At 38.5% G+C, this 26,708-nt stretch overlaps 2 protein-coding genes across 2 annotated transcripts in view; one reads left to right on the top strand and one right to left on the bottom strand.

Annotated features, from left to right (window-relative positions):
• Positions 1–24,722, top strand: part of LOC136236270 (ATP-binding cassette sub-family C member 4-like) — a 34,636-nt gene extending 9,914 nt beyond the window's left edge. The window contains exons 2-29 of the mRNA XM_066026402.1: positions 3,076–3,186; positions 4,802–4,919; positions 4,969–5,259; positions 5,633–5,722; positions 10,801–10,964; positions 11,016–11,141; positions 11,194–11,443; positions 11,599–11,808; positions 11,858–11,905; positions 11,959–12,003; positions 12,065–12,256; positions 12,302–12,396; positions 12,450–12,536; positions 12,595–12,691; positions 12,749–13,057; positions 13,114–13,251; positions 13,309–13,346; positions 13,396–13,646; positions 14,905–14,984; positions 22,784–22,934; positions 22,983–23,213; positions 23,271–23,371; positions 23,432–23,632; positions 23,690–23,845; positions 23,903–23,992; positions 24,038–24,210; positions 24,273–24,378; positions 24,428–24,722. Coding sequence (XP_065882474.1) covers positions 3,076–3,186; positions 4,802–4,919; positions 4,969–5,259; positions 5,633–5,722; positions 10,801–10,964; positions 11,016–11,141; positions 11,194–11,443; positions 11,599–11,808; positions 11,858–11,905; positions 11,959–12,003; positions 12,065–12,256; positions 12,302–12,396; positions 12,450–12,536; positions 12,595–12,691; positions 12,749–13,057; positions 13,114–13,251; positions 13,309–13,346; positions 13,396–13,646; positions 14,905–14,984; positions 22,784–22,934; positions 22,983–23,213; positions 23,271–23,371; positions 23,432–23,632; positions 23,690–23,845; positions 23,903–23,992; positions 24,038–24,210; positions 24,273–24,378; positions 24,428–24,595 — 4,117 coding nt within the window. The 3' untranslated portion in view covers positions 24,596–24,722. The remainder of the gene's footprint in view (positions 1–3,075; positions 3,187–4,801; positions 4,920–4,968; positions 5,260–5,632; positions 5,723–10,800; positions 10,965–11,015; positions 11,142–11,193; positions 11,444–11,598; positions 11,809–11,857; positions 11,906–11,958; positions 12,004–12,064; positions 12,257–12,301; positions 12,397–12,449; positions 12,537–12,594; positions 12,692–12,748; positions 13,058–13,113; positions 13,252–13,308; positions 13,347–13,395; positions 13,647–14,904; positions 14,985–22,783; positions 22,935–22,982; positions 23,214–23,270; positions 23,372–23,431; positions 23,633–23,689; positions 23,846–23,902; positions 23,993–24,037; positions 24,211–24,272; positions 24,379–24,427) is intronic.
• Positions 18,229–20,242, bottom strand: LOC136236273 (zinc finger MYM-type protein 2-like). Its single transcript, XM_066026405.1, has 2 exons — positions 19,856–20,242; positions 18,229–19,711 (listed from the first exon to the last, which is right to left on the bottom strand). The coding sequence occupies exon 2, from the start codon at positions 19,570–19,572 to the stop codon at positions 18,343–18,345; it is 1,230 nt and encodes a 409-aa protein (XP_065882477.1). The 5' UTR covers positions 19,573–19,711; positions 19,856–20,242; the 3' UTR covers positions 18,229–18,342.
• Positions 24,723–26,708: the final 1,986 nt, after the last annotated feature.

Below are 26,708 nucleotides of genomic sequence, written 5' to 3'. Positions count from 1 at the left end.
CTACATGATGAGAGTCGAACAGCGAATGCAGGTTAGTGATATAACCCATAGCGTACTAGCTTTCAATATCTCAGGTGGCTGCAGTACTACAGGGGGAACGTCATCGCAACGTCTGGCTTGGTTACCCACAATCGATGTTAGAAACCTGGCCTTTATAAGTGTTACAGCTGTCGTGTGAGACTCTTCCCACCTATTAGGTGAGTGGTACATAACAGTTATACAACGTGCACTCGTGCTCTGCCTGTATAAACGCACTTGCCTTCGGGCCTGACGGCCCTCAGGCTCGTGCGTTTATATCAGGCAGAGCACTCGTGGCCGTTGTATAACTATATAATATGCACTGGTAGCAGTGTGTATATCTCGTTAAGGCAGTGTGTGAGGTGTGAAAGTGGTACATATTATATAGTTATACAACGGCCACGAGTGCTCTGCCTGATATAAACGCACGAGCCTGAGGGCCGTCAGGCCCGAAGGCAAGTGTGTTTATACAGGCAGAGCACGAGTGCATGTTGTATAACTGTTATGTACCACTCACCTAATAGGTGGGGAAAGAGTCTCACAAGACAGCTGTAACACTTATAAAGGCCAGGTTTCTAACATCGATTGTGGGTAACCAAGCCAGACGTTGCGATGACGTTCCCCCTGCAGTACCGTGCAGCCACCTGAGATATTGAAAGCTAGTACGCTATGGGTTATATCACTAACCTGCATTCGCTGTTCGACTCTCATCATGTAGTGCTCAGCATGCCAGCGTGCCATATAGACTAAGCACCAGACTAATCGCCATAGTGATTCTCTCGAGCAAAAAAAAGCAGCTAAATAGACGGTTTAGGTAAACAAAACCTAACTATTAAACGATACTAGTCTAATTCTTACTATTCATACTGGCTAAACTCGAATCTGGTGGCATGACAAAACTGGTTACCACAATCGAACGTAAAGATTAGTATTATTTAGAATATATTTTTATTGAGTCATTGTCGAAGTGGACTACAGTTTAATCTGGGCTAAGATGGCACCAGACTAGTAAGGTGTATAAGTATGTTTATATAAATGTAGACTAGAGTTGTTGCCACCCGCGTTGGCTTTTTCGATCGCCATTGGCTGCTTATAAACATTATACGTATTGGTGATGTTATGGCCCACAATCGACCTTTACATGTCAGGTTATAAAAGAATTCGAGTGATCTGTGAAGTGTCTTTCCACCTATTAGGTGATGTGTCGTAGTGGTCTTGGCCACTGGCACTTGTGCTATGCTGCACAAAACCGCAGCCAGTGCAATATCTGTATATTGCACTGCGGTCGGTGCATTATAACTTATAATGCACTCGTTGTGGTCTACAAAACCGCAAACAGTGCGTTATAAGTTATAATGCACTCGCTGCGGTCTGCAGCAGTGCAATGTACAAATTATGGCACTGGCGGTGCCTTTGAACTGCCCACGCAGAGTGGTACATATTATATAGTTATACAATGGCCACGAGTGCTCTGCCTGATATAAACGCACGAGCCTGAGGGCCGTTAGGCCCAAAGGCAAGTGCGTTTATACAGGCAGAGCACAAGTGCACGTTGTATAACTGTTATGTACCACTCACCTAATAGGTGGGGAGAGTCTCACAAGACAGCTGTAACACTTATAAAGGCCAGGTTTCTAACATCGATTGTGGGTAACCAAGCCAGATGTTGCAATGATGTTCCCCCTGCAGTACTGCAGCCACCTGAGATATTGAAAGCTAGTACGCTATGGGTTATATCACTAACCTGCATTTGGTGTTCGACTCTCATCATTTATTGCTCAGTATGCCAGCGTGCCATATAGACTAAGCACCAGACTAATCACCATAGTGATTCTCTCGAGCGAAAAAAGCAGCTAAATAGACGGTTTAGGTAAACAAAACCTAACTACTAAACGATACTAGTCTAATTCTTACTATTTACACTGGCTAAACTCGAATCTGGTGGCATGACAAAACTGGTTCCCACAATCGAACATAAAGGTTAGTATTACTGATTTAGAATATATTTGTTTTATTGAGTCATTGTCGAAGTAGACTACAGTTTAATCTGGGCTAAGATGGCACCAGACTAGTAAGGTGTATAAGTACGTTCATATATGTAGACTAGAGTTGTGACCACCCGCGTTGGCTTTTTCAATCGCCATTGGCTGCATGCTTGAAAACATTATACGTATTGGTGACGTTATGGCCCACAATCGACCTTTACATGTCAGGTTATAAAAGAATTCGAGTGATCTGTGAAGTGTCTTTCCACCTATTAGGTGAGGTGTCGTAGTGGTCTTCGCCACCGGCACTTGTGCTATGCTGCACAAAACCGCAGCCAGTGCAATATCTGTATATTGCACTGCGGTCGGTGCATTATAACTTATAATGCACTCGTTGTGGTCTACAAAACTGCAACCAGTGCGTTATAAGTTATAATGCACTCGCTGCGGTCTGCAGCAGTGCAATATACAAATTATGGCACTGGCGGTGCCTTTGAACTGCCCACGCAGAGTGGTACATATATATATATATCCACCTACAGACAGTGTATAGCATGCTGTGGTCAGCAAAATACTATGGCTTCTGACATATAATGGCTCAAAATGGCTAATTTCAGCTCTCTAAAAAATACTTTTATCAAGTCCTTTTTGACTTCATATTTGCTAGTGGACTCAAACTTCTGAAGGCTTCTTCTGAGATTGGAAGAGGTTTCTCAGGTACTGTTTAAGTGTAGGATTAGGTAGTGTTTAGGTGTAGGATTAGGTAGTGTTTAGGTGTAGGATTTTGGAAAAAAAACATAGGCGATCTCTATTATGAACCATTGCCATGTTCATGATGAGCAAAATGGCAGATTTCAGTTCTTCAAAATAGTACTTTTATCATATCCTTTGACTTCATATTTGCTAGTGGACCTAAAGTTCTTCCAATTTAACTTCTAAGGCTTCTTTTGAGGTTTCTGAAGTGGTGTTTAGTGACTGTTCTATTAGGATTTTGGAAAAAACATAGGCGATCTCTATTATGAAACATTTCCATGGTTCATGATATGTAAGTATTTGACATTGTTGTCAACAGCTGGTTGGAGCCACTAATCTGGACTGGATATAGGCGAGAGCTCAAGCAAGAAGATCTATATGCTGTTCCAGAAGGAGCGAAATCTCAGAAACTACTGGCAGATTTCAAAAAGTAATGTCTCCCCTACCTTTGTACGTGTACTCAGGCAACACACACGCATGCACACGCACACACACACACACACACACACACACACACACACACACACACACACACACACACACACACGCACGCACGCACGCATGCACATGCGCACACATACACACACACCTTTATCACCTTATCGGCTGGATACTGAATCCATAGAACTGGACCTTAACTAAAGCAGTATTGCTGGTGCTAGGTACAATGGAAACTTCTGCCACACCTGAACTCTGTCTGTTGTGTTGGAGGAGGTTGACCAGCACAGTACTTGTGATGTTGAGTTAAGTCTCCAGATTATCTATAAAACCTTCCACAACCACATGCAGCCAGTGATCACAGTAGGATCTCCTCCAGGTGTGATAGTTTGGCACAAATCATACCATCTTGAGCAATCCTGGGCTACATCATACCAACTGAGAGCACCCAACCCTATCCTTTGTCTCAAAACTCCATCTCTCCACTGCAACGTTTTGGCCATAGTAGTTAAAAATTCTCCAAACAACATTTGCTTGGGCAAATGGTCATTGTTCATCCTTGTCATATGTTCCAACCAGTACAGATGGTGCTGCACCAGGAACACACCAACCCCCCCTCCCCATCAGACATTCCAAATTCCATAGCCAACTGCTCAGAGGAGATGTGATCCTTCCACTGTTAATGCTGAGAAACCCCTTTACATAACAATTGTAGAACACTTCTAGTCTCCTTGTCTGATCAACCTTCACAGCCAAGGTTCATTTCCATACAACAAGGTGGCCACTACAGTAGAAAGATAAACACACCTATGAGCTCCAAGTGACAAAGATTTGTTGGCAAAGATAGAGTGACATAGGCAACCAAACATCCTAGCTACCTTTGCTAGCCACCCAGACAACTCAGCATACAACTCCCATCATTACTAATGATAATGAAAGTTCTCCACCAAGTCTACAGCACCTCTTTTATTGTGATTGGAGACAAAGCAGAAGTGCATGTTAGCCCCAATTTCTGCCAACATGCCCTTAGACTTGATCAGGTTCACTGTCAAACCCCAACCTCTTGCTACACAAATAAAAGAAAAAGCAAATTCTTGAAAACCATCATGTGATGAGGCATAAAGCGCAAAATCATTAGCAAACTTGTGTATGATGGTACCCAACCTACACATATGGTCATGAATTCTTTTACTGGATTCAAGGTTGTGTTTGAGTCTTGTGGTTATGTGTTGACCTCTGGCCATCTTCTACCTTCCTCCACCTATCCTGATTGCCTACCAGTGGCACTGCAAATAGCTTACCTAAAAATTCAAGATTAGTCTTACAGTACAGGAAGACACAAGCAATCCTTACTATCACGATACCATTGTACGTTATCATGTTACATACATTATAGCTCTATTTGTAATTTGAATTATGGCTAGGCTATTCAAATACACAGTTTCTATAAGCATTAAAATGAAAACAAAGCAGTCAATGGGTCATAACAATTCACATATAATGTGATGGGAGGCAGTCTGAGTATGTAGAAAACACCTCTGATGTATTTGCTGTTTTCCTACAATGTGTAACCAGTTCCATGTATATGGTACATTTGACTCACACAGGTATTGGAGTTTTGAACTGCAACAGAAACAAAGAGGTAGAAAACCACGGCTATGGATTGCCTTGCTTCAATTTTTCAAAGGAATATTACTGGTATATGGTGTCCTATTTCTTGTTGAGGTTAGATCATCCAGTTATGAAATCAATACATAACTGTAATACTTGATAGATTTTACTTGCTATTGGTCAAGCTGTACTAGTGGGGCACCTGTCACAATACTTCTGTGAGAAGAATAGTTTGGAGGAGGAACTGTCTCTACTAAGGAGAACTAATGATACCAATTTGGTGGATTTAGTGGAAGAAGATATAAATGTAGCCACCAGAAATGCTTATTTGTATGCAGCAGGAATAACTTTAACCTCATTAACATTATCCATAATTCATGCTTGGGTATTCTTCCTTGGTGGTTCAACTGGCATGAAAAGCAGGATATTGCTTACTGCAGCTATTTATGAAAAGGTATACTCTTTGTACATGAATAGTAGTATACTATGGTATACCATGGTACTACTCAACATGATCATGATAATCATGCTGACATGATCATAGGATATAGTCCTCCTATTGCAAGCAATACTTGTAACTAGCCAAAAGAGTTTTATCAGCTGATGCTAATTCACTCCAAAACCTTTTACAAACTTTAAACAGTGACTAAGAGCAATTGCTAACTGCTCTATTAGAGTACTTTGGTATATCAGTATTCACTAGCTCATATTGTGCTACTCATTTCATTAGCTGTATTACTGTATCACAAATTCATATATACTAGGTATGATATTTTGTAGTCATCAAACACTGTATATCTACATCTAATTTTTTTCTTTATATTCAGACCTTGCATCTGTCCCACTCCACCATTGGACAGTTATCTATTGGACACATTGTAAACCTTGCATCTAACGATGTTCAGAAATATGACTTGGTAATGTCATTTTATCAACTAGCGTGATGTGTGATACCTACTAATAACCTCATAGCTACAACTGTAGTTTGTAGCAAAGGCTATAGATTTTATTGATGTGTACAATAGTGCAACAGTGTAGAATAAACTAAGTTGTATGTCCATACATATTGCTAAAATTGTTGTCTAGGTGATAAGCTTATGAAATGACCACAGTACAAGTAGAAGGAAAAATTTGTTGGATTAGGGATCAAAGATAAAAGTAGTGAAACAAGGCAATAGCTAAAAAGTGGTGAAACAAGAGAGGTTGCCTATACCTGCAGATATACTGGTGAACATTAAATCCCTAAACTTCAGTCTATAACCATGACTAAATTAGGGATTAAATGTCTACTAGTATGTATATTATCTGCAGGTAGCTATAAGTAACCTTCCTTGTTTCCCACCACTTTTTAGCTATTCCTTGTTTCACTACTTTTTTCTTTGATGCCTAATTTGAAAATTCCTAATTTTTCTTTCTACTTGCTTGTTTACTTTTTTATAACACAAATGCGCATACTGCAAGAATGGCGTCAGGAATGTCATAAAAGTAATTTTCCCCAACAATGAATTACGTAAAGGAAAGAGAGGTGGCCATTATCAGCTATGCTTCACCTGTTAAACAGTATTACAAATGAAGAACAGTACAAGAAGCATCTCTGCCAGTCACTATGGAAAATACGGGCGATTAGTCAACATAGCCACAGGGAAGCTGTATCACGCTATCATGAATCGAAACCTTGCATTGTCAGCGAAAAGAACTGGAGGGTAACGTTGAGTCCATGATGTGTGTATTGTATGTACTGCGGTTTGCGAAAAGGCACATCTTGGGAAGAAGCAACGTCAAACAGTGAAGAAATCAAGCCTGTAGCCTTACCCTTGTCGAGTTATGCTTGACTGGTGGCATCAGTTAGTTAGTCAGTCAGTGTAAAATCTGTTAAATTAAATTTTTAAAATATTCCATAGAAACATTTTGGAAGGGTTTGGGGTTTAACTGAAGACATTTTGGGGCTTGGTTGTGCCTAATGAATGCTGCCAAGCTGTCATGAAGGAAATTGAGACCGGTTTTAGCATAGATAATGTATGCGTTCCTAATGGATTGGAAACGCCCATTAAATTATTTTCCTATCCTAGTTACGGTGCGCCAATACATTGGGAAATTTGTTGAGTGGCTGTTTGGCTTTCTCTCGCTTGTTTGAAGGCCACTTTAAAGGTGTGGACATTCCTTTTATATTGTTTATTGTGTTGCGTTGTGTACTGAATAAGAACACAGCATGTCTGTGGGCACTGGGAGAAAATTGTTTGCGACAGGTGACAATGGCAGGTACGCACCAGCTGATAATTCAGCAGCAGTGCTATTAGCCAACTTCTCATCACCGCATTTACACAACCAAAGAAATGTGTGATACATTGAAATAAATTTTATGTTGCAGTACTGCTCAGCTTGAGCTAAACAATAGCACAAAGTAGTGCCTGTTTTCAGATGTTTTATCGAAGCAGTGGAAGTATACAGCGAAGCAGTGAATATCTAGCTAGCCTAGTACACTCTACCTGCTACAAGTGGTGTAAACAGCAGCAAAGAAACAATGCTACACTTTCTGTTTCTTCAGGAAATTTGCACAACCGTTTTGAAACACCATATTTCACCATTGAACCTGAATTTTCTTACGCTGTTGTTTACTACTCTCCAGCGTCCCTACCCAGTCCCGCCTCCAATTAGTGTAGGTGGCAAATGACCCAGCTGTAAACAACAAACACTAATTTGCTGGTTACAAGAACAGCAAAATCTTCCACCTGTCAAGGCCATAAAGTTTACGCTCAGCGAAACGAGGATAGCCCATGACATCACTATGTAAATAATACGGGCGTTTCCAATCCATGTGACATACATTATCTATGGTTTTAGGGAGATAATTTTGGCTGGAAAAGCCCAGTACATTATCACCCAAGTCCAAGATAAGGTCGCCGAGAAGTGTTATAGTTTGAAAAAAATGTTTTACAGTATGGATTCAGCCTTTATTACGTCATCATTTAGGCTTATTCTATATCCATGCTGAAATGACCAAAGTAGATATGCATATATACTGCTTGAAATTATGTATGAAATAATGTGTCTATCTGATATATGTGCTGGGTTCTATGACCATATAAAAGAAGTGCTGCAGAAACTAATAGATGGTGTTTCCCCTTATCTTTTAGTTACCAGATTGTAAAAGTTTTATGATTCAGCTATTTGTCATACAGTACTTTAGCATAGAGGTTGTGCATTTTTCCATCAGAAATAGCCTTACCATTCCTTCATGGCGATTAACAATATTGGTAAAATTAAATCTGCCTTCAGGGCCACCCAAAACACTTTTGATGAGTTTCTGAAAATATTGCTGACACTGGCTAACTAACTGATTCCTTCAGTCACATATGTATATGTTAAAGCATAGCCGCAAGTGCTATATGAAAAATAAAGTACGAGACATGCGGCTGAGATGCTAATAAAGCACGAGGTGAAGCCGAGTGCTTTATTAGCATTGAGGCCAAGCGCCGAGTACTTTATTTTCATATAGCACGAGCAAGGCTATGCTTTAAATGATTTATGGAACTTTCTAGTCATGTAGCTTCACCATACACTAGGACTCGTAATTAACATGCATTGCACAAACTATTAGCAGCCTGAACGCACACGAACTAGTTTAACAAAGTAACTCACACGTATTTCACCATAGTTTGGCATGATAGACGTTCATCGCGTATTTTGGCAGGTTTTGCTCGCAACCCACAATCAATTCTACTGTGAGTCACAGTGAAATAATTCCGTGATATCTCCAGGACTTGTCCGTTTACATTAACAAACGTAACAGCAACGTTACCTTCTTCCACCCATCATCGAAGCATTTAGGTATGTCTATAAAAGCAATCCAGTGGTAGAATTCGTATTGGCTGGGGTGATTGATCACTCAGCGCGGCGAGGCTATCAGCCTTCACCGGCGTGGGTGATTAGTCGTACTGGCGTGAGCCCCGCAGGCTATTAGCCTGCACTAAGGCACGTGGGCAACTGTGCTTTATTGCCCACAAAGAGTGCTTTATTGCACCGCAAAGAATGCTTTATTGAATGAATAAAGCACTCTTTGTGGTGCAATAAAGCACTCTTTGTGGTCATTAAGCACTGTTGGCCAGCTGAAAGTGTACTTTATGAAATTTAAAATACACTTTTCCTTTGATCTCGCCCACGCAAAGTACCATAAGACTCAATAATGGCTAATATTACAGGCTTTATTTTTTTTGCAATCAGATGTCACTCTGTCTCGATATATACCTTTTAGCATACCACTCCATATGTATTGGACTTACCATTGTCTTTCTGTGTGTCCCATTTCTTATCACTTGTACAGTACAGTACAAGGTGTCATTTTACAGGTAGCATACCAGTAGTTTCAGGTGTTATCTATCACAAGAATAAAGTGTGAATTATCTGTAGTTTGTACCATATTTCAGATTGATAGCTTTTTTGCATATGTAATGTGTAGAATATGACTAAAATTACTCTACTTTTCATGATAATAATTAATTATGGGGACATGTTTCGTCATGCCTGGCACCATTTTTCCTTGATGCTGTACTATGAAAGTTCACCAATGGTAAATTGTGGTACAAAATAATTTAGTAGACAAGTGACAAGAATTTAGCAGCAGCATTTTGTGATTGACTACATTGTGCAACTGTCCTAAATGCACAACACCCAAATGAGCCACTGCTGTATCAGCTGTTGTTATGGCTGTTCTCCTCACTTAATTTCTACTTTATGTATACTTTATAGTAAAAATACTATATAGTAAATGTTTACGATCTATCAATGGAAATTCTAAAACATTCTCTGTGTGTTCTATTAGAAGTCCCCTTAAAGAATATGCACTCTATTAGAGTATTACAATTTAATTACGTGGGCAAATCTAAGGAAGCTGCCATTGTATATATCTCATATTACCCCGTGGTTAAGGTATTCTCTGTATAGTGCCCTCTAACTCACAAAGTAGCGATACTGCCCTGTTTGTTTTATAAAAGCTCAGACTAAAATCGATTATGGGAATAAATTAATGCTCGCATGGCTATTATCACGAATTGGAGTTTGGTCACAAGAAGCACTCAGGTGGAAGCATTTCTTTATCCTTGCTATTCTACAAGTTGGGAAACATTAGTTGAAGGTGAGAACTAGTCTTATTGCACATACACAAGTGATTTGGCACATTTTCGAATACGAACCACACCCACATTATACAGATAACATGAGATTAGCCACTATGAATCTTACCCCTTTAGGTCTTTAGTATACATTGTAATAAGTCTGTAAACAACTCAATAGCATTGAAACACTTGTAAATTCCTGCAGTTTGCTAAAACTCAACTTTTCCATGATATCTTTAGGACTCATCCATTTATTATAGCAAAGTTAGCTGCAGCAATACCTGCTGCCTAGCCACAGTCGTCTGTTTAGCCTGCCAGGTGTTTAACCGCCCATGCCGATATGAGTGTAACCACTGGATCGTTTTATATACATGCCTGAAAGATTCGAGTGTTACATCATACAGTATGATAGTACTGTATAGTAGGGACGATGAAGGTGTGGGTGTGACCAATGATAAAATATTACCCAAAAATCTGCCTTGATTTCCCCTCATGACAGTATTGGTTGGATAAAATCTAGCCCAAAAAATGCCTTCAGATCACCTCGAAACATTTTCGTCAAGTTGCTACAGATTTTTTTTTTAATTATTTGACGGAATTTTCCACTGCTTGTTTGATGCGTTCAGTCAAGCATAGCGGAAAAGTGGCTACAGCTACAGCCCTACTCCTTTCACAGAAACACTTCGAATTTACTTAGTGCGCTATTGTCTTACCTTTATTATTCCATATACAGTCGAATCTCTCTAATCCAACACCTGCATAATCCAGAATCCTCTATTATCCGATCATACTGTCATCTACCAACACTTTAGTTTAGAAAACAACTTGATTGACTTCCCACTGTATAGTACATATATTTTTTCTTCATATGTGCACACTTATAGGGCTTAACACTATTCCATATGTGGTGGATATTCCCTGTAACAGCTCCAGTGTTAGTTTACTTACTTTGGAGTGAAATAGGCCCCAGTTGTTTAGTTGGATTGTTCCTTATCTTCATACAACCACCTCTTCAGTATATCTTAGGACGATTGTACTCCAGACTTTGGTATGTTGAGATGAATGTCAGTATGACAGTATCTACTCTACATTGTGATAGGCTAAAGTCAGCTAAAGCGACGGACAAGAGAGTGAAAGTGATGAATGAGATTATCAGTGGTATGAGACTGATCAAGATGTATGCCTGGGAGTGGGCATTCCATGAATATGTGAAGAAGATCAGAATGTTAGTAACACATTCATTATTATCATTATCATTATCATTTGTTGTGTGGTAGGAAGGAGAGTAACATCATCACTAAAGCTAGTATGATTCGAGCAGTCAACCAGGCATTGTTTTATTCACTATTGGGTGTACTTGGGTTTGTCACTTTTTCTACTTATGTTGGACTAGGAAATGTTCTTACTCCCAAGAAAGTATTTACAGTGATTAGTATCTTTGCTATTGCAAGGCTGTATCACTTTCAATCACTTGTCTTCTGCACAATTGGATTGTCAGATGTGTGGGTAGCATCAAAGCGTATTGAAGTAAGCAGCAGTGGAGGTAGCCTTATATAACCAGGCTTCTATTGGGGGCTTGACCTGTAGTTGAAAGAGCCCTGCACTGAAATAGTAGATATGGACACTCAAGACTATAATTGAGTAATACTTGGATTTTGTGTATGTTGCCTTATTATTTTTAGAAACTACTATTACTACCAGAACTTGGTGATACAATAACTGATACAGATAGTGATCCAGTCAAGACAACTAGTAGATCATGTTCCCCTAACGTGATGCCTCCTCTTAAGTTGGTCAATGAAGAAGCCACTAATGATTGTGAACATGGATCATTGTCCAATGGAGTAACTCCCAGGATCATAGTCAATAATCTAACAGCATCCTGGACACATGTTAGAGTTTAACAACATATACAATATCTTCATGTGTGTATGTTTGTAGGATAGAGAGAAAATTGTTTTAAAAGACATCAACTTCAGTGTAGATCAGGTAAGGTGTATAGTTGGTAGAGAGCCAAGTGAGATTATAAGATGATGATATAGTCAAACAGGTTACTGGCAGTAGTTGGTCCAGTGGGATCAGGAAAGGTGTGTTGTCTACTAGTTGACTGCTCTAACTGATCTCCATCATACTTTACTACTACTATAGTCATCAATACTGCAGTGTCTACTGAGAGAACTAGAAGCATTGGATGGATCAGTAGACATTGAGGGTAGTGTATCTTATGCAAGTCAGGACCCATGGATATTTTCTGGAACACTAAAAGAAAATATTTTATTTGGACAGGATTATGATAAAGCTTGGTATGACAGAGTAGTGGAATGTTGTTCTCTTGTTAAGGTTAGTCTCTTCAAATCTTTGAATCACGAATATGGTATACTGTAGGATATTGACGAGATGCCATTTAGAGATGAGACTTTGATAGGAGAACGAGGAGTGAACCTTAGTGGTGGTCAGAAGGCTAGAGTGAACCTTGCCAGGTGTGTGTGTAGACCATGTGAGAAGCAGTGATGGTGTAATGTGTTGTGTGTAGGTCTGTGTACAGGGACAGTGACATCATGTTGTTGGATGATCCTCTGAGTGCAGTAGATGCTGCAGTGAGCAGACATCTGTTTGATGGGTATAGAATATTTAATGTAGTAATGGATTGTAGATGTTAGTGGTGTTATGATTATAAGGTGTATATGTGGAGTATTAGCTGATAAGTTGGTGATCTTAGTGACCCATCAGTTACAATATGCTGAACATGCAGATTGTATTCTAGTACTAAAGGAGGTTTGTGTGTTGAGCTAAACAAAGTGATGATAATGTTGTTATTTGCATGTTAAGTAGGGGTGTGTACAAGGATATGGAAATTATGAGGAGTTAACATCAAGTGGTGTTGACCCTACTGAACTATTTGATGATGTAGAAGACAATAAAAATGCATCAGATTTGTTAGCCCAAAGTATTGTGGTAACAGAAGAAACAGGCCATGACGCTTTTATCACTTCAAGTGATTCACAGCAATTGCTAAGTCCAACTGATAAACCTATGCATCACAAAAAGAGTAATCTAGGAGCAGATGATGTGTCATTACATTCTTTTCCAACTATTGTATCTGCAACATCTGCTCATGGGATCACCAGAGGTGATGATAAAGTTAGTTGCAGTGGTAGAACACAACTTTGTTTATGTGCATGTGTGATTTCTTTTAGTATAAAGATAATAAAGTATCAGAAGAAGAGAGAGCTCATGGTGCTATTTCCAACAAAACTTTCTTTTTGTTTGCAAAAGAAGGTGGTGGAAGTCACTTTGTAACAGCTGCTCTTGTTACACTGCTATTAGCAGCAGAGGTCATTAACTTCTATATATATTTAGTTTGAATTGTTATGCTATTTATGTATGTATAGGCATCTGTGATTACTGCAGATTGGTGGTTAGCTAAATGGTAAGAATTCTAAACAAATTAACAATCTGCTTATTTAACTCTATTGCAGGGCTAGTGAAACAGAGTCCTGCTCACTGGACATTGCTAATGTTTCAGCTGCAAGCTCTTCTGATTTTAGTCTTACCACTCACCAACGAATTGGAATATATGGTGGACTGGTTGGATTGTCTGGTTTACTAATAACATTAAGAGCAATACTGTGTTATTTACTCTGCTTTGCTGCAGCTCGTAGTTTGCACAGTAAAATGTTTAGGTCAATACTACGAGCACCAGTACTGTTTTTTGATACTAACCCAGTAGGTAAGATGTAACAATGATCTGATGTGATGTATTTGATATATACCACACCTGTGGTTGAGATCAAAAGCGCCGTGCTGTGGTATATAACTGATATACCATGGAAACTGTGGTATATAAGTGATATAGCACACTTTGTGGCTATGCTTACCATATATGGTACATTCCGTGAAATCCTTATGTAAATGGTAAACAAGTCTCTAATAACAAGCAAGGAGAAGGATTTTCAGTGAACTCTTGTCTCCTTTACTAATTCATGTCTCCTTCACTGAGTGAGTAGATGAGCATGGCACTGCTAAAGAGTCCAAAACGTCAAGGATTCCGATCTTCAACAAGTGCTGTTTCACTATAAATTGCTATCTATATAATTGTCTCATCTACTGAGATGTAGAATATAACAGTTATAACACGATTACTTGGGATATGACAAAAATATACACACTTGTACCCACATTTTTGTCATATCCCTTGTAACCGAGTTATAACTATAAAATGTTACTCTCTCTGGGAAAACAGCTCTTATTATCTTTCTGCAAGTATTGGTTTAAGTATTCAGAGTACTGTAGCTCACCAATCGTTAAAGCTATGTGTACCTAATTTTCACTCATTTTATACCAATGTACCTTCCAAAGTATCAACTGTACAGGTAGCCAACAGCTAAGTTTCCCATCATTTTAGATAGTTTTTTCTCAAGGTTTGTATCAGGACTAGTGGTGGTGGGTGGTAGGGTGGTAGGGGAAGGCAAAAGAATTTTTTTTTTTAATTAAAGGGGAATGTGCATAGATTAATGAGGCCAAGTTATGGGTTATTCAGAGCTCAAAACTGGTAAAATAAAACGATTAGAGCACAGGTCTTTTTCCAAGTCATGTAGCCTCATGCTGCCACCCCCAGGTTAGCCAGAGCTCCCATCAAAGCCTCAGACTGCTAGTGCAACACATCACTAAACCAGCCAGCAGAAGTAGACCACTTAACTATGGCTGATTTTAACAGTGAACTTTGATAGTGTGTCAATCCTGCTTTCATGGGCAATTAGACCAGTTTTCCCAGATCATCATACAGAATCACTTTGCTGGTTTATTCTTCAGATAATGTATGCATCAGATAATGATAATGCTCACAACTGCATGCTGTACATGTTATGCAGTAGAAAATGAAACAATTTGGCACATTTAAGAGTAAAATGTTCCTATTGTATTTGTGTAAAGTGCATGTAATGTTTCTTAGTGTTCTACACTTGCAATGAATTGTACTGTACAATTAGGTCGTGTGCTTAATCGATTTTCAAAGGATGTAGGATTTTTGGATGCTCTTTTACCAGTCACTCTTATGGACTGCATCACTGTAAGTCATAAAGAGTTGAGTATTTTCTTAATTTGTTAAGGTGAATTTGTGTTGGATTCATAATCAAGACACATGGTAGTGTGTCGTGCGGCCCAAGAAGCCGGCGCGCCACACCGTGAGTATATTACAGGAAGAAAGAAAATGTGATTTTCACACCTTTGCAGCTCCATGATCCCTTATCCGATTGGAACTAGTTTCACTACAGAGGTGCCCGCCAGGTGGGCCACGCCACAACCAAGGACCTCCATACCTAACACCTGCATCCTTAACCACTGTTATCTTGGCTGATCACAAGGGGGTGTCACATAGGTACACGCTGTAGGTAGATCTGCGACCGCGGTCAAAGTCTTGACCGGCCAAAATTTTGCTTTGACCTGTGACTAAGAGCCTTTTCGACCTTTGACTGGTGACTTAGCAATGATATTTCAGCACTTTTCGATTGTGGGTTGGAAGCTTTTATCCTTGACCGTTAAATTGGCACGATTTTAGTGGCCTTGACCTTTGACTTAGACTTTGACCGCGGTCGCAGATCTACCTACAGTGTGTGTCTGTGTGTCACCCCCTTGTGATCACTTCACTTAATTTCTACCTTATAAATGAAAATTCTAGCTTAATAAGTAAAACTGATCTACCAATAGAAAATCTAGATTGTTCTAGTACATTCTATGTGTGTTCTATTAGATGATTTTGGCGAAAGCAAAAACGTGCGCTCTATTAGAGCATTAGCACAATACTATTGTTGCAACATTTTGAGGCTCAGTCTAGTAGCTATTTCATCAAATTGGAGCCATTTTCATATCGATCAGTGGTATATTTGTAGTATTAACTTAGTTTCGCCCCCAGGTGGTCTGCGAGCAGACTAGTATGACCGACTCGCACCAATCGTCATAATCATAATCATCGTAATAAGTACTATGCTAGCAAAACTTGTGATACAACAGCCTGGAAATCATATCCCAGTAAAAAGGTGCAGGATTTGCTGGATTTGCTTTGTTCAAAGTTGAGCAACTACATCTTTTCACGTTTGCATGTTTTCTATATCACTTGTATGGTCATCATTGTTCCTGTAGCAGTTAGCTATGATCTGTAGATAAAAAGAAATAATAGACGTCAAAATCTTTGTTTTGAAAATACAAAAAGAAGTGAAAAACAGCCAAGCTGTAATAAAAAGAGTGCGGCCCTCAAAAGCTTGGGTGAAAAAAGTTGTGAAATCAAAGGTGGCGGCCAAGAAATGGCTGCAATGATGTTAATGCTAAAAAAAATTAATAATGGCTGTGTGCATTAATTGTTAAAATTTATTAGCATTAACATCATTGCAGCCATTTCTTGGCCGCCACCTTTGATTTCACAACTTTTTTTCACCCAGGCTTTTGAAGGCCGTACTCTTTTTTTACAGCTTGGCTGTTTTTGAGTGGATTAATTGTGCTAGCTATGTTTGATAATGAATTAAGTAACTGTTGATACATGTCTGAGTACACTTTAATACTAGCCGGTGGAAGGACCGTGAAGGAAGATGGCGAAGGTTCAACAGTGACACCTATAAGTTGATGACTTAAGCTTTACCACAACTAAAGAACTCACTTAATGAAATCCAACACTATAATTTGCAGTAACCATTTTCTCAAAATGGCGATGCCTGTTAGTGTTGCTTGGCCTCTTCATAGTTTCTTCAGCACTCTTTGCCTTCCATTTCCCACGTAAAGAGTAGCAAATGAAGCCAACTATCAATTCAAACAACCATATAAGAAGGGCTGTCTTTCACCTTATCATCAGCAATCAAAGCTCCCCTTGTTCTCTACTGAAAATTGAACATAAAAATTAATGGATCATAAGACAGTTGCACAGAAAGCAAAAAAGTGCAACAAGATGGTTCAGTGGCTGAAAAAAGTTGTGACCTACATAGGGATCGAACCTGGGTTGATTAATAACTCGGGGTACATAAAACACTGCAGTTGACTTATACTAATCCCTACATAAGTGTTGGTAAACCAGGTTATAATAGGTATTAAATTTTGATGTCAGGTGATATAATCTCCCTCGTTTTATTACTTTTTATATCATCATAATGGTCCCTACTATTTTAGGTTACAAATCCCTAATTTTTCACTTGTTTCTCTACTCTTTATAGCCAATCATTTAAAATCGGTGGAACATAGCTGACAATGAAGCAGAATCTTCAGAATTTGATAGCCAGGGTGCCCATTCAGTTGTTCAGTTATTATATAATGTGTCTAGTCCCATTATATGTTGCAATATACGCTGGTTCACCAGTAATGAATTATGATATATTGCAGACAAGTAAACAAATAAGTATGAGCAAGCACTAGAAATTTTACATTTGTGTAGGGATTAAGGACTATAGAAATAAAAACCAATGAAACAAGAGAGGCCATACTACTGCAGCTGTACTAGTGCAGCTGTATGGCCTCCCTTGTTTCATTTTTATGATCCTTACTCAAATGTAAATTTCTAGCCCTTGCATGAATAAATATGCCACTTTGACACCTTTGATCAAAGGAAACCACAAGGCTATATTTCATGTATTACCCTGACCTGATGCTGAGGCAGTTACAGTTTCCTTTAATTATTTATGTACCACTCTGCGTGGGCAGTTCAAAGGCACCGCCAGTGCCATAATTTGTATATTGCACTGCTGCAGACCGCAGCGAGTGCATTATAACTTATAACGCACTCGTTGCGGTTTTGTAGACCACAACGAGTGCATTATAAGTTATAATGCACCGACCGCAGTGCAATATACAGATATTGCACTGGCTGCGGTTTTGTGCAGCATAGCACAAGTGCCGGTGGCAAAGACCACTACGACACCTCACCTAATAGGTGGAAAGACACTTCACAGATCACTCGAATTCTTTTATAGCCTAACATGTAAAAGTCGATTGTGGGGCTGTAACGTCACAGAACGTCAGAAAACGGCATGGAAACGTCACCAATACGTCTAGCAAATAATTTCAAAGCATCCAATAGTGATCGCAAAAGCCAACACAGAGGGCACAACTCTAGTCTATGTGTATATTAACGTAGTTATATACCTTACTAGTCTGATCCCAGGTGAAATCATTATTCATTTTCAACACAGAGACACTTATCTAAATAATCCTCACCATTGCATTCAATTGTGGCAACCAATGAAATTTTTGCTTTACCACTTAAATCAAGTTTAGCCAGTATAGCTATAGCCAGTAAGCATCAAGAAACTTGTGCTAATTCTATCTAAAGCACACTAATGTTAATTGTGGGTTTTAGTTTTAACTTCACAAAATGAGTAAAGTACAACATTAAAAAACCTAGTGCCTAGTGTCTTCAAAAACCTATAGTACAGAGTCCAGTTCAAAATCTAATTAAAAATGTCATCCATATTTACACCCTGAAGAGTTTCTTGAACTATGCGTTGCTCATTTATCTCCTTAACTGCCTTAGTTTGTTGCACAGTGGTCCCTGCAAATGACACAGAGCTTCCGGAGAATGTACAATTGTTTAGAATAAATGTTGGGTTCCTTGGCATCAGCATAGCATCATTTCCATAGCTGCTTTGTATAGTTGGAGATACTATGCCTGGTTGATGCTTTGAAACTGCCACATGATCACTGCTTGTGTCAGGATTCCAATCCTTACTACTACCTGCCATTACATTAGACACTTCAACAAGCTGAGATTCTGATGTACGCTCATACTGCCTTAATGACTCCAAAGAACGATGGCCAGTTCTTTGTTGGATTAGTTTTTCAGGAACCTTTGCCTGAAAGAGTGCAGTAGCTCCGTATGCTCTGAGACTATGGTTAGTAAACCCACCAGAAATTCCTGCCTTATTGCACATATTCTTCATCATATTGCCCAACGTGTTTCTTCCAACTGCTACATTTTTAAACCAAGGTGCAGAAGAACTTCCAGGTATACCACTGAGCGGTTGAAGATAGAAAATATCATTATCATATGCACCCGGAGGTAGCAACTTCAAATATCTGTCTAAAATTTTAACATGGCAACGTTCAGAGTCAGTAGCATACTGTCTTACAGTCTTGTTTTTCTGATTCAAGCTGGTAAAACCACCTTGGTTGTTCTTAGATCCAAACTCACTATATACATAACAAGCAACCGCTTTACCTTGTACCTTGGCTACTTCCCTTTTCACTTGCGACAGCTGTAAGTTTCGATGTTCGACTCCGCCACGTAGGCAAAAGTTTTTTCCGTTGTAAAAGAACACAGCATTCATCAAGCTTGCTGGGTTATGAAAACCAATTATTCCTTTGTTCCAAAGGATATCTTCTTCGCTAGGAGTAATAGCTGGTGTTGCTTTAGTTTCTGTTCCTATGCCTTTACTGTGTAACTTTTTGAAGATTGCATCACACACATTTTTGAGTGGATGAAATACTGGATCACGAAAGAAGTTGACATCTTGTACGGGGTGGATCTTTCTTACATGCCTTTGTAATGCTGATAACAACAGATATAAACTTCGTGGAGTATACTCTGTGCCATCTGCTTTGCATGTTTCACTAACAAATTTACAAAGCCAGTCACAAATTTCTTCATTAGTGCCATCTGTAAAAAGATCTGAAGAACACATATCCTCTGGGTGTTTATCATTGCGAGCGTTTCTCCAAGTTTCAAAATTCCGCAGTGCCCAATCAGTGTTCTTTGCTGTGTTCTCTGGGCAAATCCTCGGCAAATCCCTTCTTTAAATGCATCAAGTTCAGTGCTGGTCACTGTAAAGTACTAATAATAATTATATAACCAAGTACTAAGAATAATACGAAACGCGGTTAAAATTACGTCATAAATAAATAAATAAATAAATAATTAATAATTAATGTTTGAGAAAACTACGAGGCCTAGAGACATGAACTAACCGGGGATAGATTCGCCTATGAATGAAGGCACGAACGTATAATCGTCGCTCCTGTTTGTGCTGATGACTTGACCATACGTGTAATTCTATATAACGCCCAGTACCACACCCTTGCTTAATTACTTACATATTGCGCGAAGAAGATTAGTGATGCCCGTGCAGGAGAGCCAGAAGCCACTTGTGTAAACAAGAAGATTACAAGTAAGTTTTTATGTTTGTAACATCTCAAGTCTCCATGCCAGCTGCCAGTGGATTCATTCACGTAAATAAACAATACAAGAAAACATTAAACTGACATATGCCACGCTCTTTACAATAAGCTTACAGTTACATATAAAATACAAGTAAACAATTTTGTCTTGTGCAGCTGGCATGGCGAACTTTCTTTGTGTTGGTGTCGGGCATTTCAATACGTGCTTAATCTTTTTTGCCTTCACCTGGCGTAGCTACTAGGCTCTAGTGGCTTGGCTGTCTTCCTTTATCTGGTTCATCTGGCTTGCATACACCTACAGCATTGTGTAGCTATCTCCTGAAAGTTGTGTATGCATAACTATAGTGTGTCACCCATCACTGTGCCATTGCTACATCACTGATGAACCTTACTTAGCTCTAGTTGATGTTGATATGCATTGCTGTATATTGGCTAATAATTTTTATCTGCATGGTGATGTTGCCTATAATGTATTGCTGCATACAATACTGCAATAATGTATAGTTCTCTCCTGTATGTTTTGTATACATATACTTTGTACACATCACTGTGCCATTTATACCACACCAATGATGTACTGGCACTTAGCTACTGGTGGCCATTAGTTACGATGCCACTATTGTGTTATATCTGTCACTACTGTGACATATTGAGTTGATTTGGGGATAATGCATTCACCACCTAATAGCCTCACGTTGGTGTATGTACTTGGTTGTATGTGACGCGGTCCTAGTAATAATAATAATAATAATAATAAAGTTCTTCTAATGTAACATCAAAAGAAAACCGTTCTTTACTGCTGTCCACCATTTCTTCATTGTCATCACCATTCTTCGTATCAACTACCTTTACTTTCTTTGTAACAACATCATCTCCTTTTTTGCTACGGGTTCGCTTAAGTTTAAGTGACTTTCGATTTTGCTGCTCTGGTCCTTCACACGGTGACACATTTTCTCTTTCTGCCATATCACTAATGCAACATGGACACCAATCAGGTAGCCCTAAACAAAACTTCTTATAATCCGTCTTTGGTACTCCTGGTTTAGGAGAAGTAACAATTAGTGAAGGACTAACAAACTCTCTTGCACGTGTTTGACTCATTTAATGCTCACCAATTCCATTTAATGCTCACCAATTACTTTGATTGTGGGCTCGCGTTTATGTTGTCAAGTCGTTTCATTCTGAAGACCACGATCGATATTGGTGTTCTACCTTATAAAAGAAATGTAGCTGCAGCGTTGGATCTTTCCACCTATTAGGTGAGTGGTACATAGCAGTTATACAACGCGCACTTGTGCTCTGCCTGTATAAACGCACTTGCCTTCGGGCCTAACGGCCCTCAGGCTCGTGCGTTTATATCAGGCAGAGCACTCGTGCCCGTTGTATAACTATATAATATAGAGTTTTGCAAACAAGATGGCTCAGATATTCTCAACCTATACTCCTAAGTACTTATTTTAACACCTTAGGTTACTTCAAACATCCACAAAGTGGTTATTTGGTTAGGAAATGGTACCACTACAATCAACGAAACCCAGAATCGTTTCTTTTTTGGCCCACAATTTAAACCCACAATCAATGTTTAAAACCTCTGTATAAAGTATAATGTGGTGAATGCAGGTTCACCTATTAGGTGAGCAAACCTGATTGGTATATATGACTTATACCATGGCCACTCAGGATTTACCTGATACATATATATGCTGTGCCCTCGGGCCTGTGGCCCTCGGGCTTGGGGGCATATATATCTGGCAAATCCCCTGTGGCCATTGTATAACTACAAGTACACAAAAAACAAGTGCACTTCTGTTATGGTATCTTGAGCACAGTAGGGATATAACACTTCTTATTGTTTTATTGTGATTTAATATTATGCACTACTCCAGCTTGTTTCAGTACTTGTTATCGGTGTGCTATGATCCCTACTCTAGTTGAGAATTCAAAATTTATTTTTTGTGTACTAGCTTGTTTGTTACCTTTTAAAATAATTATTATGACTGGTGAACGCATCAAAGAAAGAAATGGTGCCACGTGCCCCAGCTATATCAATTACTGTCTGAAAATTGAAGTATTCATTATGCTTTGTTGTCAGCCATGTTCAACCCTTTACACAGCAGTATGAATCAAGAATTGTTTGAAAAGCACCTCTGCAATTTAAGTAGCCACTATGAAAAGTATGGACGATTTCCATTACGAAGGGAAGCCATCATGTGCTACCACCAAATCAACACTTTTCGCTGTCAGCAAAGATGAATGGGACACAAAGGAGGACACTGGTAAGTCCATGAAGAATGCATTGTACGTACTGCGGTATGCCAAAAGGCACCTCTTGTGCCAAATCGACGTTGAGCAGTGAAAAAATCAAGCCAGTAGCCTTAGCCGTTATCGAGTTACACTTGTCTGAAGGCATCAGTCAATCAGTTAGTTACTCAGTCAGTTAGTAGAAAATTCCATTAAATAATTTTTTTTTAAATTCCATAGCAACTTGTTTAAAGCATTTCGGGTCAATCTGAAGGCCTGTTTGGGCTATGCTTTACCTAACCAATACTGCCTCATCGTCGTCTGAAAAGTGAAGGCTGGTTATTGGGTGATTTTCCATTCCCACACCTTTGTGGTCCCTACTATACAGTACTATCGTACTGTATGATTAAATAAGATATTCTATCTATACCTATACTTTGTCCTAACTATATGACATGTGTATGTGCTTTTTTGTAGTTTGGATTACGTGTTGCTGCTATTCTTGTCACTGCTTGTGTGGCCAATTATTGGTTATCAGTTCCAGCCATCATTATTGTCATACTGTTACTTCTGTTTCGAAGTTATTTTTTATGTGCTTCACGACATATTCAAAGGCTTGAGGCATTAGGTAAGTCATAATCAAATGGTATATTGTTTAAATGTTACACTTCCTTAGCTCGTAGTCCTATATATTCTCACATTTCATCAACCATTCAAGGGTTATCTTCTATTAGAGCTTACAGAGAGCAAATCAGATTTCTTAGAATACACCATTTCTATCAGAATGAACACACCAAAGCATGGTTCATCAAAATAGCTGCAACTCGCTGGCTTGGAATGAGACTTGACATGTTTGGAACAGTTTTCCTTACGCTAGTTACATTTGTCTCAGTTCTTTTGGCTGATGGTAATGAATTAGCAATAATCTTTTACAGTCTTGTTGTATACATATATTTGTGTTTAGTTCTTGACCCAGCTCTTGTTGGATTATCATTAGCATATGTTGGTACAATGACTGTGATATTACAATTTGTGGTCCGTGTTAGTGCTGATTTGGAGAACCTGGTAAGTACATGTATACCTTACCTCCTAATAGTGTAAATGCCACTAATGCCTGTTTGTTAGATGGTATCAGTGGAGAGAGTCATGGCTTATGGTCAACTAGAAAGTGAAGCAGAACTGGAAACTATTCCACATGACAAAGCTCCTCCTCTTCAATGGCCTGACAAAGGAGTGATTGATCTTCACAACACTAAATTTAAATATGCCATTGATTATCCCTATGTGTTGAAGTCAATATCTTTTAGAATTGAATCATGTGAAAAGGTTGATAACTAATTACTATTAGACTGTGACAAGTTGTGTGTATACATTATATATTAGGTTGGTATTGTGGGTAGGACTGGAGCTGGCAAGTCTTCATTGTTGTCAGCATTGTTCAGATTAGCAGAACCAGAAGGAGTGTTTGAAATTGATGGAATACAAATAACAGACATAGGACTACATGATCTTCGTAAAAAGATGTCAATTATTCCACAGGTGATGATGTATTGTGTATATTGTAGTGAGATTTAGACTAGTGTGTGTGTGATACAGGACCCAGTACTGTTCAGTGGAACTGTGAGGTATAACTTGGACCCATTCAATGAACTTGAAGATCACCAACTATGGGATGCATTGGAAGAGGTTTGATGAGATGATATAACAATTGTAGCTAATCACTACATTCAGGTACAACTGAAGGAAGTGATAAGTAATTTGGAGAATGGGTTAGAATCACAAGTGTCCGAAGGTGGTTCTAACTTTAGTGTGGGTCAGAGACAGTTGATGTGTCTAGCAAGAGCACTATTGAGGAGGAACAAGATCCTTGTGATTGATGAAGCAACTGCAAATGTTGACCTAATGTGAGTTACTAAGATGTTATGAGAAGTGAGAGCTGTGTGATGGTGACATGTATTGAGTACAGAACGGATGGTATAATTCAGGAGATGATCCGCAAGAAGTTCAACCATTGTACCATCCTTACTATTGCTCACCGATTGGAAACAATAATGGACTCTGATAGAGTACTGGTGGGTTAGGATGATAGTGAATAATTGTGTAGATGTTGTTGATTTGTAGGTTTTATCTTCTGGTAAAGTGATAGAGTTTGATACACCATTCAACCTCCTACAGAAACAACAGTCAGTGTTTCATAGTATGGTAAAGAGAACTGGTCCTGTAGAGTCAACTAAATTGCAAAATATTGCCAACGAAGTGGAAAAATTGAAATTTGGTACTAGATTATAACAAATCATTTCTAAATTATTAAAGATTTGTTTATTAATAAAAGTATAGCAACAATTCAACATGCACCATATGAGCATGTGTAATTATTTATTGCCATATTGTACATTGGTATTCCAATGTGCCTGCATGCAATAACCATTGAAATGTGCAATCGAGTCTATTGCTAGCTATTTGTGCACTTCCTATCTTGAAAAATGCTACGAATACATAATATCAAGGGAGACTGTTTCAGTCTTTGAATTTAAAAAATTATGAAAGCTGATTTTCTTGTGTTACATAATAGTGTATGATTTTAGTTACATTAGATTTGCAATTCTCAATACATTTTAGTTCACATAAAAAAAGAATGTGGTACACAGCTGAGAGGTTCTAATGGTTTTTCCTACATGTGCAATAATATAAAATGGAAGTAATATGCATCAGATATTCAATGTAAATTTTCAACCTATCAAAGTATTATCTTGCATCGTGTACAAGATTAAAACTACAGACATTTAATTCCTGTCTTAATAATATTTGTCATGCAAGGACCATTGAAACCTCTAAAGTGCAGATCCCGTGTCAGTTCTAAGGAATGCAGTAGTTATATATGTTACCAGCCCATGACTATGTGTTGGTAATGATCATGAATTAGTAATAGTACTTGATAACTTAATACCTTCATTATTATTGTATACACATTGTACACATCAAGCCTGTGAAACAAGACATATTCACATGCATTAACCATTACTAAGCAATAATAATGTATAAAGGAATTAAGTTTAATTATATAATTTGATACACCATTCAACCTCCTACAGAAACAACAGTCAGTGTTTCATAGTATGGTAAAGAGAACTGGTCCTGTAGAGTCAGAAAGGCTTAAGAAAATTGCAGCAATAAATTTAGAGCAGAAACTGAATTAATTGTGATGCAAATTTTGAAGTGTTTTTAACAATAAACAATCATTAATTAATAAAACAACATTTAGGGTAGTGGAGCAAGCCAATTAAAGAGCCAACTTTGACAATGAAATTTACACAGTACATGAAGTTTGAAGCATACAACAGATGGATGTTATTCATGAGGGTCTGGGAGTTGTTCCCAGGAAGTTTTTCACATTTTAATTAGAAGCTCTGAGAAAGTCTTTTGATGTTTTTGCAAACAAAATAAGCCCCCAGGAAAATTTCATTTTAGAAGCTGGATCTGAGAATGTAATTTAGATGATTTTTGCCAACAAATTATACTTAAGTAGCACAGTGATCTTTAAAATAAAAGTGACTGTTCTATTAGAGTGATTGACTGCTCTATTAGAGTATCTTGACCTTCTGCAAGCACTGCCCAATGGGATGTCTCAACACTCTCACACACACACATACACATGCACACAAAGGCCACTTACACTTGGCATAACATGAGTGCATGTAACTTTGAACTATGACAACATTGATGGGCATGCAACAGTAGGATGTTGGTAGGTAGTATTACCAGCAATGTACAAGGCTATATTTTAGAGACTATAGTAGGTTTTAGAAAAGTCCGTGGTTGTTAGATAGTTTTGCTATAATACAGGGGTGTAGCCAAAGTTTCCAGATATCATGATGATACAAAGATACACTAATGGGTCTAGGGACATAGCCCCCGGCTGCTGAGTTGGTGCCGGTCACAGATATATTAATTTACTAGATTCATTATTATTTTGATGAACAATACAAACTACTTTCTAAACTATTCTAATGGAAAACTCAAATATAGCCTAAATTTAAATCATTCTTTAGTTCTACATCTTACCCATTGCATGGATCACTATGATTGGTAGTCTTGACTGCTCTATTAGAATAATAATATCGTGATATTTTCTTCAATCTTTGTGGTTAGTGTATGTATAGTCTCAGTTGTTCTTCCTTTATACAGTTGTTAGAAAACCAATATTAACTACACTGCATGCAATGTTCTTGTGCTTATTTGTACTTTGTACTGTAAATCTTTGATAGTTCAGTATTCCTGCTACAAGCTTACAAATTCAAAGGGTTTCAGAGTCCCAAGAAAACCTCACACTAGCATAATATAGAACTCACACTGTTTTTATCATTTCCATATATAGCTATTGTACATTCTCTTGAGCGTCTGC

Source organism: Dysidea avara, chromosome 10 (genome assembly GCF_963678975.1).
Source record: "Dysidea avara chromosome 10, odDysAvar1.4, whole genome shotgun sequence".
NCBI lineage: Eukaryota > Metazoa > Porifera > Demospongiae > Dictyoceratida > Dysideidae > Dysidea > Dysidea avara.
This window is presented reverse-complemented; position numbering and strand designations above follow the sequence as displayed.

Bases quoted from the DNA above. Each gene is read 5' to 3' on its own strand.
- LOC136236273 (XM_066026405.1), bottom strand. From the start codon at position 19,572: ATGTGTTCTTCAGATCTTTTTACAGATGGCACTAATGAAGAAATTTGT.